We start from the raw sequence: 19,405 nt of genomic DNA, 5'->3' as shown, positions 1-19,405 counted from the left end.
TATAAACTCTTTTTCATAGGTGCTACCCTTGACCATTTTTGACCAGAAGAAATTCAAATTAATGATTTGGATTAATAAACTAAGCTATTATTATGATTTCAAGAGGAAAGACTAAAATTATCTTTAACTTAATTTGTCCTTCATCTTTTGACATTTGTTTCTTTTTCATACCTTTCTGTTAAGTAAATTAATGAAGCAATTTATCTAATAATTTATATGTTTATAGACTAAAAAAAAGAGAAGGCAAGAATTTCATTCTGTAAACATTATAGGAATAAAAGTTCAAGGACACACTATACATTTACCCTCTCATATATAAACAAATATTAAAGGTAAGAATTTAATTAGGGTACAGAGAGCAGTAAGCATGTTCTCCACACTGATATGTTTGATATTTCATATATTGTACCTTTAATTTCTCCAAGAAGTTCACTGGTATTTAGTCTTTCCATTTTTTCCTTCCAATCTTTTGAAAGTAGTTTTTCCATGCAGGAGGAATCTATTAGAGTAAAAAAGTAAGGATTAAATATATTACATATGTATTTTTTAGGTATTAAAATATTACAAATCCAAAAAGCCAGTTTATGGAGAAATTCTCTCATTTTAAAATGATCAAAGTTACTTTTCATTGTTCTTTTAACCCTGGGATACAGACAATTATATTACTCTATCACAAAATACCACAACTGAACTTATTTTTACCAGAATATTATTTGAACTATTCCCAGGAAAAAATATAATAATTAATAAAAATAAAATAAAAAATAAAAAAATAAAAATTAATAATTTTGTCTTGGTATTATAAATATAATTCTATTAATATCCAATCAGCATTTATCATTTTTTAGACTGATAGGACAGAAAAGGGGGTTCTTTTCTGGTTTAAGTTTAAATATTGGTCCTTTTAATCCAGGTGATTTTTTTTTTAAGTCTAAGCAAAATTAATGTGCTCTTCAAGGAAGAATGATAAATCTTCAAGGGAGAAGAAACCAATCAAAGTGTAGTCCTTAAAAAAAGAAATAAAATATGGCAATTTTTTGTAAAATACCCATTTAGAATACCCATTCAAAGAAAATAAAGTCAAATACCCATTCAAAGAAAATAAAGTCAAGATGTTCTCTGTCCCTCAGTAATAAAAACTACTAAAACTTTTCTCTTATATAGAAAGGGATATATATTCTTATAAAGGAATACTCAGTTAAACACTACTTTTCCTACCGCATATCTAAATAACATACTAGATTATAGGGAGGGATTATAGTTGTTTCTATAAAGATTCATAAAGGTTACAGAAATCTAAATTTTAGTGTCCTAATAATCAGCAAAACTTTCTCAATGAGTTATTTTTTTTGTCTCTATTCAGACGGGTTTGCAACTAGAGCTACCGTTTACAACTATATATATATGTGTGTGTATATATATATATATATATTTTTTTTTTTAAGCTTCAAATCTTAAATAGGCCATGTTTCCAAAAGGGAATGCAGATTTAAATACTAAATCCTCGGTGAAAAGCATACTTGCACTTAACTTTAACATTCCAAGTGTCAAAATTCTGATAACTCCTTTTTAAAATTATATTTAAAATAGTTACTCTAATTCCAAATGCCTTTCCTCTCCCATATCAGTACCTATCTCTTTAGCATTTTCCCTTTCATTTTTTTTCTCCAACTTCTAAATCCTCCTTGAATTTTTTAGAATGACAGTAAGGTCAAGATGGATCTAAAGGGTTTTAGAAACTAGATAAGCTTTAAAAAAAAGACACTGAGCCCTGGGTAAGAAATGAGAACACCGATGCATCATTAGAGAGTATTGGTGAAAACAATTAACATTTGTCCATGACATGATCAATCAATCAAGGAATGGATGGAATCCAGATCAGCGTGCCATGAAATGGCTGATGAAGAACATCAACCATTCCAGCTCGCTATCACAGAAGCTAAAATTCTTTCTAAATAGAAGTCAGCTTGGTTCTATTAAGTGAAATCTCACTGCCCATTCCCTTCCCTCTTCCCTTTATCTTTCCCTCCTCCTTTTATTCTATTTTTTCCTATTTATTTTTTTAGGCTTCAACAAGTGATCTACTACCATGATTAAAAATTGGATACTGAGTAACCTTCCAAAAGGTACTATGTGCATATACGTACGCCAGTTTGCATTTAATTTCCAAAATGTTCTCTTGCTACTTTTATTTCAAATTCAAAAATAAGGTAGGTACTTTGTTTTATACACATTTTGTTTTCACGCTAAAGTAATAAAAATGAAAATACTAAATTTGGGAATTAAAAAGTAAATCCTCAAAGCCATGCCTAACAGAGATTAGTTTTTCCCAAAACAGGTTTAAATTTCTGAGAGAGATCAATGGAACATCAAATCATGGATAAGAATAATCAACAAAATGTCTTCAAGTTCCTATCCTACCCAGTTCTGTTGGTGCTCTTTCTTTTTTAACCCTTTCATACATGTTGTAACATTGCACTAAACTGATAATCAATGATAAAAATGCTAAAGCATAATTTGTTTGGTTCAAATTTGAGTTGAGAGTATATATTATAATAGTAAAAGACAAGAGCCCAATTTACTAGTAATGATCACAAATTCAGAGCAAGTTCATAAACTAGGATTAGATACACACTAAATGTAAAACAGGCTAAAATATGTCTCTCATTTCTATAAATAGACCTGAAATCTTTCAGAGCTCCAGGAAAAGAATGCTGAAGCTTCATGGGAGAAAAATAGAACTGTATGGACAACAGGAACACACACTTCAAACATAAATCAGACCATGTGTACACAGCTCCACATAAAAGCTACTCATTAATAAAATGGTTAATAACATCAAAGCATTTCACATTCCTATTAAAAAATTAATCCTCAACATAATGCTGAGTTAATCTAGTTAATATGAGTTCCCATTTCAGTAGAAGAAACTGAGGGGAAAAAAATAAAGCAGGCTTTCCATGTTTATATTTATAACTCATGAAAATATTTAATAACAATCACTGATTGCCTTTCACTACAGGACAATAGAAGTCACTGCATATAGCCTTATCAATTTAACCTCAATTCTAAGAGATGCCAGGAAGATTCAAAACTCGGGAAGTCTCTTGAAAAACTCCCCTCTTTCTCACCTAATTATCTGACTGCCAAATCTCAAAGGGCATGCCACGATTAGTTTTAGCATGCTCCATACCGTAATGTAAAGCAAGTAAGATGAGGGGGAAAAGGCCAGAAGATACAGAGTATTAACAAATACCACACAGGTGAAGGACACTACTGCTACCCCTGAGGCGTTTCTGACTTGGAATGAGGAGATATATAATAGATAAAGTTGTAAATAAAAATTTATGTTTTAAAATTTCCCACTCAATGCAATATCCAGGTAAGGGTTTAAATTAAAAGGATTCATCCTCTATGTGGCACATCCTTCAACTACATTAACAGGGCACTAGCTTTACAGATATAATTGATCAGATCAGACTTAACCCCATTCTGATCACGCACAAAGGCTAAAACCAAAGAGGTGAGAATAAGTCAAGAAGTCCAGTTTGTATTATGTACATGGGATGAGTAAGACCACACAGACTGGCTTTAACTCAGTAGTCATAGAGGATTCCAGATGCAATAAAATGACCTAATATCACCTAGATATTCTTGGATTATTTTATACAGGAAAAATATGTTTTAGGCAACTGACCTGAAAACAGCTAATATACTTAGATAGTAGTTCTGCAGTTCTCAAAACATGAAATAATATATAGCATATTTTACTATCTGAGTTTGATTATTCAAATTTTAGTATTTTGACTGAACTGCCTTCAGCTGAAAAATAGGAAAGAAACTACATACTTTTTGGAAATTAGGAGAAAAAACCACAACATTACAAGATTTTAAAAAATGTCACCATGAAATATACACATTAAAAAGAATGTAAGCCATAATATTTCAGCATAAAAGGGGAAAATGCCAAAATTAACCCAACTTACTTTGAAAGGATTAGTGTCCATAAACTAATACATATTCAGTGAAATGCAGGATTTTATTACATTTATCTTAGGTAATTTTTGTAAATAATGTGTTTAAAACAAAATTCAAAAATCAAGAGGTGCACTTCAATTCTTGCTTATATTTTAATCAAGGATGTAAAAGGCTTTGACATGTTAAAATTCTTTCTTGGTCACAGTTTTTTGTTTTTCTCTTTTCCTTTGCATTTTAAGTTTTTCGAGAAACTTTTTCTAAAGAAAAAAGTAAAAATACTATTCAGAAATAATTTTTAATAAATACCCTGCAAATGGATTGCAAAGCAACATTTCTGCTTCCTAAGTATCAAGGTTTCAGGCCAGGTGAGTCAAGAATGCTTTATCATGTTAACAATTAATTTCACCATACAAGAGAAATTTGAAGTGAGAGTATGTGAGATATTTATTTCCTAACCTGTATGATAATATTTTAGGAATAATTTTAAATTATTCCTAGTTAAACAAAGCCACAGCAATATTAACTCCTATTCTGAACAAAGTGAAAGTATTTAAAACGCACCAAAGAGAATAAATAAATAAATCATTGATTGCTAAAACTACAGCATGGGGGAAGAGGAAAGAATAATGGGGAAAAATTTTAGGGCACGGGTACTTTAAAACAATTCACCTGTGAGTAAACACTATTCCTTCTGCCTCACTGTGATGAAGTCATAAATTCTAAAACATTAGAAACATGACATGAAAAATATCTTTAAAATATTTCAGTGAGAAAAAACAATGACTGCTGCCACAGTATGCAGATTTCTTCTTGCTTTAAATCTTTTAAGAGAATATTAAATCAATTCCTTTTATTTTTACAGTAAGAATCATAGATTTCAAAAGCAATAAATTTTTAATGTATTCAAGAACAATGGTAAATTATCAAAAGTACCTTTGGCCTTGGTTTACTACTAGTTCAGACTACATACATGTATTTATTTTCCAGCTGGTCATCCATCCCACATTTTTCTTTAGGAAACAGAGATGCACATGCCAGTTACTGTACATTTTTCCACAGTGACAAGTGCTCCACAATACAGTGGGATAAAATTGGAGCTTGGAGAGCTTGAAGAGCACTCTTAAATTTTAATTAAAACCCTCCAAGCTCACTAAAAATAATTAGACACCAAAATGTGCCAGTTTTATTTTGAAGTCACTATAACGTACAAAACACACTCCCTGACGAATGCTCGTGCTGTCCTTCTCTCTCTCCCCCTCTCTCCAATGAAACAACTGGTTTTCCAAATACGAACAAGGGGGTATAAATAGAGGCAGTTTTCAGGCCTGCTCTTCATGCTGGGAAGCTGACAGAAAAGAGAGCAGAATGGGTTTTCAGACTGCACCAAATGAACCTAGAATAACTTGCCTTAACAGAGTTCGAATCACTGACAAACTCTAGATAAAATTCAGTCTGCAAGAAACACGAGTTATATCACTGATCTTTTTTGATCCAAAAGCCAAACCTTTAACCTCTTAAATGTTTTTGCTATCTTAAAATATCTCATACAATGCTATATTCCATCCTATTTTTAGCCAAGCAGCAAGAGAAAGCATGCCTTTCCCATACAGCAGGGCAGTGATATAAACATCAACACAGATGCTCTGCCAGGAAGAGCTGGACTTCTCAAGCACTTGATCATTAAGGAATGCACCAACTGTTTTGGATAATCTCGTGCCAGCTCCCCTTTTGCTCCACACTCCCCTCTGGGAGTGGCCAATCTTGTCCTGGTCCTAATTTTTCATTTTACTCCTCCATAGCACCCCCCATCCCCAAAAATATGAGAAATGGCATTTATGCCTAGCAATGAAAAAGCAGGCTCACTTCCCCAAACAGACCAAAACTTTAAAACAATTAACCCTCCCCTCTTCTTTCAGATAAATTACTAAGTATAAAATGCAATCTGTTTCCTTTGTTTATTCAATATGAACAATTTGTAAATGACTCAAGGATAAAATTCAGAAAATGTTGTGCTAAATTAGAACCATTATAAACATGCTAATGACTCAATGCTTGAGTAAAACATGCATGATCGGTGTGAAGAAATAGATTTAGTTCCTGTGAAATTCTGTTGTGCTGCCTTAAAATGATTTGGTCATTAAATCAGATATTTTTCCTTCCAGGAAAGAATGTTAATTCCACAACCACTTTACTAGATAATATACTGTGAGCGTGTATGTATGTGTGTGTCAATGGGAGCTTTGGAAATGTCATTAGAACTATTAGATGCAAGATTTTGGCATATTCATAAGGGAGAAAAAGATCCACACTTGAAACCTGGCAGAAATACACATGCAGACATCATCGCATTAGGTGCAATATTCTTTCTTTGCACCATTTTTGTCTACCAAAGTCTTTGATAATTTTTTATGGGAATCCCTCAAAATTGGCACTTAACAGACATTCATGGAAATCACATTGTTCTAAGCAGGAAAGAGGTATATGTTTCATCTGCTTTCCAAGGCTGCTTAGCACCTAGAACAGTATCAGAGGGATCACTCAAAAGCAAATTTCTCTCCCACGTCCATCAAAGTATAATTACTACCAATGCCAATACAGAGATAGAGGGGAACACCCAGCACACTATCCAGAGGCTCATAGCCTACTGCTGTCACTGAAAGAGACTTCAATGGTTATTAAGACCAATACCCTCATTTCAGAAACAAGAGAACAGAGTCAAGATAAGGAAGTCATTTGCCTTACCCAAGGTCAAGCAGTTGGTGACAGAGCCCGGACTCCAGTTCCACACTAGTTTTACTGAAATGACTGTTTAAATCATATTTGAATATCAATATTATAGTCTCTATACCACAGCATCAGTTGTAGAAAGTGAATAATTACATCTATTATTGTTTCCGACACAGAGTGAAGCACTCTAGTTCCTCAGAGAGGGGCACTACAAAGTCCAGGTACTGCCGTGAAAAGTCAATAGTGTTCAACAGCCAGTTCTCGATACAAACTCCATTATTCTGGTCTTCCTGTTCCTTCGTATTTCCCTTTCCTTAATACCTTATCTGGGTTTGAACTAAGAGCTTTCCTTTTCTGAATATCATCCACTAAGGAATAGTTAAGAGGCTGCTTAAAAATACTATTGAACTTAAAAAGAAATCCCTTCCAAATTAGGTTTTATCTTCATATAGAAGAAGTAAATGTGCAGCCAGAGACCTTGGTTTTTCACGGTAGCTCATTGCCCATGGACCTTCAAATTTACCACAATTTTAACAAGCAAAAATGTTCTATTAGAAACCACGGCTGTCCATCTTCATAAAATTTTTACTCATCATGACCTCCTCTCATGACCTGCCCTATATTCTGCGGCTCCGTTGCCAAAAGCTAAGGTAATCAAACCATAGAACATGGGACACTGTTCTTGGGTTCTATAAATGTTTCATTTTTATATTTTTCAATACTTAACTGCTTTTTAGAAACTATTTTAGACTGTGAAAACAATAACTTTGGTGTCCTATATTCCTTCTTTCGGTTTCTTTGGGGAAATATTTCTGAATACCACTATCGTCCTGATGGAGTTACCAGTCACAGAGCTCTACCGCCTGCTTCCTACTGCTCCTGCTAGCCACACAGACAGTAATTTGACGCAATCAGAATTCTACGCTGGAACTACATGGAAAGGCTCTCTTAAATTCGGGTTGGAAACTATAAGCATGTGGACCTGACTCGTCATGCCCATCTTCTCTGGCACATGGAAAGAGCCTGTATGAAATAAGAGTGAATGAAGCCAAAAATACGAAGAAAAACAGGAGAGAAGAGAAGATAAACAAAATCTTCACATCTTTATATATATACATGCTACATATGCTAAAATCTTTACATCTACATATGCTAAGTATGTTAGCATACTTACATCTAAAAAAGCAAAAGCCAAACAAATTTTTTTAAAGATTTATTTATTTATTTGAGGTGGTAGGGGCTGAGGGGAGAGAGAGAGAGAATCTCAAGCATACTCCTCCGCCGAGCACAGAGCCTGATGTGGGGCTCAATTTCACCACCAGGAAATCATGACTTGAGCTGATGTCAAGATTTGGATGCTTTGGGGCACCTGGGTGGCTCAATGGGTTAAAGCCTCTGTCTTCAGCTCAGGTCATGATCCCAGGGTCCTGGGATTGAGCCCCGCATCAGGCTCTCTGCTCAGTGGGGAACCTGCTTCCTCCTCTCTCTGTGCCTGCCTCTCTGCTTACTTGTGATCTCTGTCTGTCAAATAAATAAATAAATAAAATCTTAAAAAAAAAAAAAAAAAGATTTGGATGCTTCATCAACCGAGCCACCCAGGCACCCCAGCCCTGGTTATGGAGCCAAAGTCCCAAAACCCACAGTCACACCAGTTGCAGACCCAGGAGCCTTGACAATGTAAGTTCTAGTTGAAGTGCAAAGGCCTGAGACCCAAGAGAACCAGTGGTGTAGTTCCAGTCCAAAAAAAGAACTGCTCCTGATCTTCTTGGTAATGTAAGCCGATAGAGTCCTATTTTTGCTTAAGCTAGTATGAGTTGGGTTTCTGCCCTTTGCAACTTAAAAAAATAAATCTAAACAATATGAAAACCATGATAAAAACTGCCATACCTATTCAAATCTGTTATATTCCGAATGGTAACACACTGGAAACTACCAACACCAACATGTTAACTTGTACTACCAGGTTAAAACATTTATTATGTAAATCTTGAAATAAACCTCTGCTTTATTGAAAAATATGTAGCAACTTTAAAGTAATCTGTTGTAGGGGTACTAGGGTGACTCAGTTGGTTAAGAATCTAACTCTTGATTTTGGTACAGGTCATGATCTCAGGGTTGTGAGATCGAGCCCTTTGTCAGGCTCTGTGCTCAGCAGGCAGTCTGCTCAAGGATTTTCTCTCTCCCCCTCTGATCTTCCTCCACTTCTCTAAATTAATTAATTAATTAAACTGTTATAGGATTGTTATTTACAATTTAGCTATCTAAATTAGGATTCTTCTGGGGCGCCTGGGTGGCTCAGTGGGTTAGAGCCGCTGCCTTCCGCTCGGGTCATGATCCCGGCGTCCTGGGATCGAGCCCCGAATCGGGCTCTCTGCTCAGCAGGGAGCCTGCTTCCTCCCTTCTCTCTCTGCCTGCCTCTCTGCCTACTTGTGATCTGTCAAATAAATAAATAAAATCTTTTAAAAAAAATCTTAAATTAGGATTTTTCTAAACATGATGCAACCAAAAGAAAATAGAGCAGAAATAAAGTGGAAGCTGGTGCTCATTAAAAACAAAACAAAACAAAACAAACAAACAAACAAAAAAAACAGAACAAAACCCAAAACCAAACCAATAAACAAAAAACTCCCATCTAAAATCAGCAAGCCCCTTGGGGTGCCTGGGTGGCTCAGTGGGTTAAGCCTCTGCCTTCGGCTCAGGCCATGATCTCAGGGTCGTGGGATTGAGCCGTTCATTGGGCTCTCTGCTCAGCGGGGAGCCTGCATTCCCCACCCCCCGCCTGCCTCTCTGCCTACTTGTGGTCTCTGTTTGTCAAATAAATAAATAAAATCTTTAAAATAAAATAAAATAAAATAAAATAAAATAAAATAAAATAAAATAAAATAAAATCAGCAAGCCCCAATTTCAGTTTTGTGTTCATCAAAACAGCTTCATTGTTCTGGTTAATTGACTTTTTATTTAGTGTTATATAATGAAATTACAAAATAAGTTTTTTTTTCTGATGAAATAGCCTTTCTTGTCTGTTTTATTTCTACATAGACAATTCATAAGTATAAATTTAACATAAGGTTATACTTCTTAAATTGGTTTTAAGGACCTCCATAATATAGGCCTAGTGATTCACCTCCTATTATTCTTCCTACATGAAGCTTTTCATTCTGCTCAAATGAGGGCACTAAATATATATCACTCTTTTGTACAAAACGTGTGGTTTTTTCACTTTACCTTTGCACATGACATCCTTCTGATCTGAATGTCTCCGCAGTTCTTGATGCTTTCTAAAACCTTCCCTATTTTGTAGGGCCTACATTATTAAATACCACCTCCTCAATTATACCTTGGAAATTCACATCCTCCAAAAAACAAAATAAACTTGTTGAGCATATATTATCTGTCAGGCACTGTGCTTTTTATTCTCTTCATGGATCAACTCATTATCTCTGAACTTCATAACTCTTTTCTACATCTATCACTGCTGTTACTTAATAATTTTACTACCATATGATTAAGTATACAATCAAGTTCCTACTGCATTACTCTAACTAAATATTAAGTTCCTTGATGGTCAAGAAATGTTTCTGATACCACTTTGTATTCTTCCATAATATTTAATCCAGAGCTGTGAATATAGTAAGTACTAAAATAAATTTCCTAATATACTAAAAAAAAATTACTTTTTTGTGTATGTCAAGCAACTACAGAACTACTTTGCTTTTTAAAATTAATCATACTGATGTATAATTTAATATATACATGTAATAAAGGCACTCATTTTAAATGTAAATTCTATGAATTTTGCCTAATTATACATTCATGTATCTGTCACCCCAAAGAAGATAATAGTTATCTTGTGCTCTCTTTCAATGATCCATAATCCTAGCCCTGGGCAACCACTGAACTGATTTCTATTACTACAGAATAGTTTTGCCTAGTCTTGAATTTCATAAAAGACTATGAAAGTATACAGTAGGAACTTTTTTGAATACAAATTAATATTTTTGAAATTCAGTCATGTTGCAACATGGGTTAGCAATTTGATCCTTTTTGTTAATGGGTAGATTTCCACTGTATACACACAAAACTTGTTTGTTTATGGACATGCAGGTTTTTCCCACTTTTGAGCTATTAGAAATCAGGCTAATAGAAAAACTCATTCATAATCTTTTTATTAATATGTCTCTTTTCCCCTCTAAGAATGGAACTTCTTCTAAAAGTAGGGCTGTTCTGTGCCTGAATTTATTTTTTTTTTAAGATTTTATTTATGTATTTAATTTAGAGAGAGAGAGTGAGCAGGGAGAGAAGCAGCTGCTGAGGGAGAGGGAAAAGGAAAGAATCTCAAGCAGACACTGCACTGAGCATTGGGTCCATTGTGGGGCTAGATCTCCAACCAGGAGATCATGACCTGAACCAAAAGCAAGAGTCAAAGTTTTAACCAACAGGGCCACCCAAGTGCCCCTGTGACTGACTTTATAAGAAACTCAAAAAGTTTTCCAAAGTGGTTGCATCATTTTATACTTCTACCAAGTATGAGATTTCTAGTTGCTTCATTTTCTCATTAACACTTCTTAATATGTTAATGGTAGTCATTCTAGTTTTGCCTTAATGAGTTTTAAGATTAATTTATATATTTAAACATATTTTATAAACTACACATTTATATGTTATATATACACATATTTATATTACATATTATATACACACAGTTAAGAATTATCTATTTAAATATTTTGTCAGTTATATGTATTGTAAATATTTTTACCTGGTCTGCAGTATGCCTTTTTATTTTCACAAGGTATATTTTGAAGAGCGATAGTCATTTACTTTGATGTTACCCAATTAACAAGTTTTTCTTTATGAGCAGTGTTTTCTTGGTACCATCTAAAGAATCTTTACCTCCACTGAGATCACAAAGTTATTCTTCTGTGTTTTCTTCTAAAGCTTTATGTTTTAACTTTATATTTAGATCTATAATCCACTTTGACTTATTCTGTGTGTGTAGGTTTATTTCTAGATTCTAGATTCTTTGTTCTGTTTTATTGATCAGTTCATTAACCTTATACCATACCAAACTGTTTTGATTATTATAGCTTTATGGTAAGTCTTGAAATGACATAGAATAAGTCCTCCAAATTTGTTCCTCTATTTGACTTCTTTTAGGTGGGGGGCTCTCTTAGGTCCTTTGCATTTCCATATAAATTTTAGAATCAGGTTGCCTGTCCAAAAAAGATCTTGGATTTTTACTATATTTATCTTGAATCAATTTTAATCCTGTATCATCTTTAATATACTTAGGGGCACCTAGGTGGCTTAGTCAACTGAATATCTGACTATTGATTTCATCTCAGGTCATGATTTCAGGGTCCTGGGATAAAGCCCCACAGGGTTGGGCTCTGTACTCAGTGGACAGTCTGCTTGAGATTCTCTTTCTCCCTGTCCCTGCCCATCCTCCCTGCCTCCCTCTCTCTCTTTATAAAATAAATAAGTAATCTTAAAAAAATAATATCTTCAAAATTATGAAATTTTCCTTAAAGTTCTGTTTTAGCTTCATCCCACATATTTTGGTAGGTTTTGCTTTCATTATCATTCAGTTTAATATATTTTATAATTTTCCTTGTTCTTTCTTCTTTGGTATATGGCTTACTTAGACGTATGTGGCTTAATTGCCAAATATTCAGGAATTTCTAAAATTTCCTTTTGTTATCTATTTTCAATTTATTCCCACTGTGGTCAGAGAATATACTCTACATAATTTCAATCTTTTTATGTTTATTGTGACTTGGTTTATGGACCAACATATATTTTATCTTGTGAGATGTTCCATATTCATTTGAAAAGAGTAATTATTCTGCAGTTTTTTAAGTATAATGCTCTATCAATGTCAATTAGCCTAAGTTGATTGATAGGGTTGTTCAGGTCTTTGGATTTTTGTTTATTTGTTTTTTCCTTCAAATTATGAAAGATGATTACTGAAATCTCCAACAACAATTGCATTGTACATCTCTTTTTTTTCCTTTCAGTTCTGTCAACTTTTGCTCCATGTATTTTGAAACTCTTCATATTTAGGAATTTTATAACTCCTTGATGAATTGACTCTTTAAGCATTATAAATATATATTTATATACATAAATATATATAAAGAATAAATATTATTCTTTATCTCTGGAATATTTCTTTTTCTGAAGTCTACCTTTATATTATTATAGCCACTTCAGTTTTATTATCACCAATGCTTGTATAGTGTATTTTTGCCCACCCTTCTACTTTTAACCTATCTACATCTTTATATTTACTGTATTTCTCATAGCCAGTATATTAGTTAAATCATTTTAGATATGATCTGACAATCTCTACCTTATAAAATTATTACAATCAGTCTATTTACATTTAATGTAATTATTAATAGAGGCTAAGTCTATCATCTTGCTTTGTTTTCTACATTTTCACCTATTTTTTTCTTTTTGTCCTCTTTCCCTGACTTATAATAAATTTATTTTTTTAGAATTTCATTTATCTTCTCTATTGACTTATTACCTATACCTTTGTTTCATTATTTAATAGCTAATCAAAGATTTTCAATATATGGGGCACCTGGCTGGCTTAGTCAGTAGAGCAGGTAACTCTTGACTTGGGGTTGTAAGTTCAAGCCCCATATTGGGTGTGGAGGTTTGCAAAAAAATTTCAATATATATCCTTAGTTACAACAATCTATGAACAAATTATATTCTACTTCAAATACAATGTAAGAAACTTAAAACTGCTCCCCATCTTTTGTGTTATTGTTGTGATACATATTATTTTGTTATAAACTCCATAACACATGGTTATTGTTTTTGCTATAAGGTCAATTATAACTAAATTAATTACTAGAATTATAAATTTCTTTTATCTTTGCCTTCAGATATACCATTCCTACTACTCCTCATTTCTTTTAAAATCTGAATTTCCATTTTCCTTCAGGCTGACAAAATTGCTTTAAATTTTTCTGTGGTGAAAATCTACTGGCAATTAATTTCCTGAACTTTGGTTTGTCTGAAATACCTTTATTTCATCTAAAATTTTTAAGAATATTTTTGTTAAATAATGTTTATGTTAATGTTAATGTTAAATAATATTTTTGTTAAATAATATTTTGTTAAATAGTGAATTCTAGGTTAAAAATGTTTTTTTCTTCCTTTAGGACTCCTAAAGATGTAATTGAAATATTTCTAACTTGTATTTTTTCTGATGTGAAGTCAGGGATAATCTCTTGGTACTGTTATAAACAATGTGTCTATGGTGACTTTTAAGATTCTCTTTTGTTAGTTTTCAGCAATTTGACTTTGGTGTGCTTTGATATACATTTTTCTTTCTCTTTGTCCTCAAATCTGAACTTTTATATTTTTTGACAAATTTGGAATTGTTTCAGCCATTATTTCTTCAAATACACACACACACACACACTTTTTTGGGGGGTGTCTATCACCTTTAACTAGTCTAATTGCACATATGATACATCATTATTTCTCATAAGCTATGAGTCTTTGTTCAGTTTTTTCTCCCTGTGCTTCTGTTTGGATGGTTTTGATTGTTCTGTCTTTAGTTTCACTTACCTTTTCATCTACAGTTAATTGTTTGCATTTACATTTATGAGGTATTTATTTTTAAATCTCAGACCCTATAGTTTTCACTTCCTGAATTTCTATATGCTCTTTTTTATTGTTTCCATTTCTCATTATTATGTTCATATTTTCCTTTAAATCCTTGAATATATTCATAATTTAAGCTATTTAATTTTTTATCAAAGCATAATTAACATACAGCATCATTTTCAGATGTATAACGATTCAACAATTCCATATATTTTTCAGTGTTCATCAAGATAAATGTATTCTTAATCCCCTTTATCCCTTCCCCTACTAACCTTCTGTCTCCCAACCAGCAGTTTTTCTCTGTATTCCACATCTACTTTTTGTCTCTTTCTTTCTTTGTTCATTTGTTTTGTTTCCTAAATTCCACATGAGTGAAATCACATGTATTTGTCTTTCTCTGACTGACTTATTTCACTTAACATTATGCCCTCTAGGTCCATCCATGTTGTTGCAAATGGCAGTTTCTCATTCATTTTTATTGCTATGTAATGTTCTATTGTGTATATGTGTGTGTGTGTGTGTGTATTATATGTGTATAAGATTTCTTCTTTATCCATTCATCTACAGACGAATGTTTGGGCTGCTTCCATGTCTTTGCTATGATAAATAATACTGCAATAAACACAGGGGTGCATATATCTTTTTGAATTAGTGTTTTCCTTTACTTTGGGTCAATACACAGTAGAGGAATTACTGGATCACATGGTAATTCTATTTTAATTTTTTGAGGGAAACCTCCATGCTGTTTCCCACAGTGACTGCACCAATTTGCATTTCTACTGACAATGCATGAGAGAGTTTCTTTCTCACCACATCCTCATGAATACTTGTTATTTCTTGGTTTTGATTTTAGCCACTCTGACAAGTACAAGATGATATCTCACTGTAGTTTTTTGATTTGCATTTCCCTAATGATTAGTGATGTTGAGCATCTCTTCATGTGTCTGTTGACCATTTGTATGTCTTCTTCAGGAAAGTGTCTAGTTAGGTCCTCTTCCATTTTTAATTGGATTTTTTTTTTTTTTTTTTTGGTGTTAAGAGGTCTAAGTTCTTTATATATTTTGGATATTAGCTCCTCATTGGATATATCATATGCAAACATCATCTTCCACTGAGTAGGTTGCCTTTTTGTTGATAGTTTTCTTTCCTGTACAAAAGTTTTTCCTTTTGGTATAGTACCAATAGTTTAATTTTGCTTTTGTTGTTTAATTTTGCTTGCCTGAGGAGACACATTAGAAAAATGTTTCTATAGCCAGTGTCAAAGAGATTACTGCCTATGTTTTCTTCTAGGAGATTTATGGTTTCAGGTTACAATAGTTATGCTAAAGTCATTGTCATTGCTAATCCTATCATCTCTGTAATTTCTGGGTCTCTTTCTATTGACCAATTTTTCTCATGCTTATAGGTTTATGTTTTCTTGCTTTTTCATATGTCTAGTATTTTTACTAGATACTGGATAATATGTATATTATGTTTCTGAGTATTTAGAATTTGTTCTTTTCCTTTCAATGGTTTGAATTTTCTTCAGATGGGTATCCATTTTCTCATGGATCATCTTAATCAGTTTGAGGCTTCTTTTTAAGCTTTTTAATAATGGATTTATTTAATTATTCATTTATTTTGTAAAATAATCTCTACACTCAGCCTGGGGCTCAAATTCATGACCCTGAGATCAAGAGTCACATGCTCTTCTGACTGAACCATGTAGGTGTTCCTAGAGTACCTTTTACTCTAGGGATAATTTATTCTCATTCCAAAGGTATGGCTTTTCTGGGTCTCCACTGAATGCCCTGAGTGTTTAATGAGGACACTCCACTGTAGCAAGTTAGAACTTAAATAATGTCTCCCAATAATATGTGAACCCTGATAGTTTTGCAGTTTAGTAGTTTTTCTTTTCCAGGTAGTTGTCCTTTGCCCAGCCTCTTATACTCAAACTCTATTTAGGTACACTAAGTGTTCAGCCAGAAACTCAAAGCGACCCCAGAGAAGATTTTTGAAGTTTTCTCTGTATAGCTCCTTTCACTCTCAGACTTCCACCTGAAAATTATAGCCACTACAATTTCCCAAAATTCTGATGACTGCTCAGTTCAGCAAGCCTTCTCTATAGTACTTGGGTTGGCTCTCCCTGCATAATGGTCTGGTAAATGCCACTAGATAGAAAGCCAGGATAATCTTATGGCTCAGTTTGTTTCACTTCCCTCATAGATTATAGTCTTGTGCATCTTGTTTTCTAATTTCTTAAAAACAGTTATTATATATAGTTGATCAAAATCTCTTGTTCATCTTAGAAGATTAAGTCCCTCTTTGAACATTATTAACTTACGTTAATTGTCATATATCAAACACTATACTAAATAATTCGTATAATACATCTATTCAAGTCCCAAGGAAAATTATTTAAATAGACCACATGTTGAATGATGAAGCAAGTCTAAGCAAACTTCAAAGAATTGAAATCATGGAAAGCATGGTTTTTGACCACAAAGGAATCAAATAGAAATAGGTAATAGAAAGATAACTATAAAATCCCTAAATCAGGATTTAAGCAACACACTTAAACAATCTAAGTTACAGAATTTAAATCACAACAAAAATTAGATAATATTTTGAACCAAATTATAATAAAAATCTGACATATCAAAAATTGTCAGATAATCCAGTTACTAAAACTTTAAATGCAAACATTACAAAAGCAGAAAAATTGAAAACTGATTACCCAAGCTCCATCTTAATCTACAAAAAATATACCAAATAAACCCCCAAAAAGGGATGATGATGAATATAATCTCAGAGCATAAGTCAATGATCTAGAAAATTGTAGTCAATAGAAAAAAAAAACAACTAAAAGACAGTTCTTTGAAAAGATTAATGAAATTAATATACCTTCATCAAGATTGATCAAGTAATAGAGAAAACATATTAGAATTAGTAATGAAAAAAGAGATATAACTATATATTCCTGTAGATACTGATAGTAAGACAGACTGAACACTATTCTAATAAATTTGAAAATTTGGATAAAACAGAAACATTTCCTGAAAAATACACTTATTAAAATATAAAATGAAAAAAGTTTTATATTTGCTAAAGATACTGAGCTTATAATTAAAAGCCCTCCCTCAGAGTTGATTCCAGAGCCTGACTACCACACTGGTGAATTTTTCCAAACATTTAAGGAAGAAATATTATCAATATTATGCAAACTCTTCAGATAATAAAATAAGAGGAAACACTTCATTTTATGAGGCCAGAAAAACCTTGGCAAGTACATTACAAGAGAAATCTACAGACCAATGTCCCTCATAAGCATAGATTCAAAAATCCTCAATAATATTAGCAAATATAATCCAACAATACATAGAAAAAGGCCAAGTGGAAATTATTCCAGGAATGCAAAGTTTCTTAAAGATTCAAACATCAATATAATGTACCTTATAATAAAAGTGAAAAAATTATATGATCATTACAGTAGATGCAGAGAAAACATATTGTAACATTCAATACCCATCCAAGATTTAAAAATAAAGAACTTTGGCAATCAGGAATAAATGAGCACTTCCTTATCTTTTTTTTTTTTTAATTTTTTTTTTTAAAGATTTTATTTATTTGACAGAGAGAAATCAGAGCTAGGCAGACAGAGAGAAGGGGAAGCAGGCTCCTGCTGAGCAGAGAGCCCGATGCGGGGCTCGATCCCAGGACCCTGAGATCATGACCCGAGCTGAAGGCAGAGGCTTAAACCCCTGAGCCACCCAGGCGCCCCTGAGCACTTCCTTATCTTGATCATACATACACAGCAAATATCATTAGTAATGGTGAAATACTGAATCCTTTCTTCTAAGCTCAAAAATAAAACAAAAATATCTACTATTACCCTTCTAGTCAACATTATCCTGGTGATGCTAAGTAGATAAATGAGATAATAAAGACAAACAAATGTATATGTGGCCAACTTCTGGTGTCCAGCCTGGCATTTAAGGAGCTTAGAAGTTGCCACTGTATTCTAAAGACAATTAAAAAGATGAAAAAACTGAAAAACCAACAACTCTTTGGAGATCTATCAGAAAAATTAGGTCACAGAGCAAATCATTGCTCCAAGTATTGGAGAGAAAAACAGGTAGATACAGAGAATCATATTACTGGGACAAAAACCCATGAACAGAAACTTCCATGGGAATCAGTACCTATATAGGAAAACTTGAACTATAATTGACAAATTGCTGGAGGCTCATGATGGGCAAGAAAGTTAAAAACTCAGGGAGACCCAGTAATAGGGGACCCCCACACTTTTGTGAGTTTTACCTCAAGGTGCTCTATCAGCTCCTCACAGTGAGAAAATAATCCCCTTTGCAGGGGGAGAAGAAAAGAAACCATTTTGAAATGCACCAGAGCATTCTCTTCTTCTTAACAAGACCAGTCCTCAGAAGAAACTATTTGACCAGAGCCTAACGTGGTAGGATTTTACTGAAACCTAACCTACCTGGGGAAGTGAAATACCTAACTCCAATTTCCACTAGTCATGTAGAAGAAGGAAAATATCCAACTCCAGCCAAAGTTTCCCACCTGAAGAGGTGGAGTGGTACTGAGAAGAAACAATGGTGAAGTTCACAGTCCAGGGGCACATGGTCACCAAAAGACTGAGGCCTCCTCAAAGGACTAAGAAATACTTTTCATCCCCCTATACCTCACCACTAAATCACTAAGGGCCTATTTACCACAGTTTCTTTGATCCAATACATCATGTCTGCCATTCAACCAAAAACAAAACAAAACAAAACAAAAACACAAAAAATAAACAAACAAAAAATCACAAGGCATACTAAAAGGAATAAATATACAGTTTCAAGAGACTGAACAAGAATCAGAATCAGACTCAGATATGGCAGGAATGTTGAAATTGTCAGATGAAGTATTTTTCAAAACTGATTAATATACTAAAGGCTTTAATGGTAATAGTAGACAATATGCAAGAACAGATAATGTAAGCAAATAGAAATTCTGAGAAAGAATCTAAAAGAAGTTCTAGAGATCCAAAACACTAACAGACATGAAGAATGTTTTTGATGGGTTGGTT

General features: G+C 33.3%; 1 protein-coding gene across 3 annotated transcripts in view; it reads right to left on the bottom strand.

The window, feature by feature from the left end:
- SOX6 (SRY-box transcription factor 6) overlaps window positions 1-19,405 on the bottom strand; it is a 596,389-nt gene that overhangs the window by 250,259 nt on the left and 326,725 nt on the right. For all 3 annotated transcript variants that reach the window (XM_080816117.1, XM_080816115.1, XM_080816116.1), the window contains one exon: window positions 410-499. In XM_080816117.1, the coding sequence (XP_080672243.1) occupies window positions 410-499 (90 nt within the window). The remainder of the gene's footprint in view (window positions 1-409; window positions 500-19,405) is intronic.

The sequence above is a fragment of the Martes martes genome, assembly GCF_963455335.1.
Source record: "Martes martes genome assembly, chromosome: 10".
Classification (NCBI taxonomy): domain Eukaryota; kingdom Metazoa; phylum Chordata; class Mammalia; order Carnivora; family Mustelidae; genus Martes; species Martes martes.
Note: the sequence above shows the minus strand (reverse complement) of the source record. Positions and strands in the feature narration are given on the sequence as shown.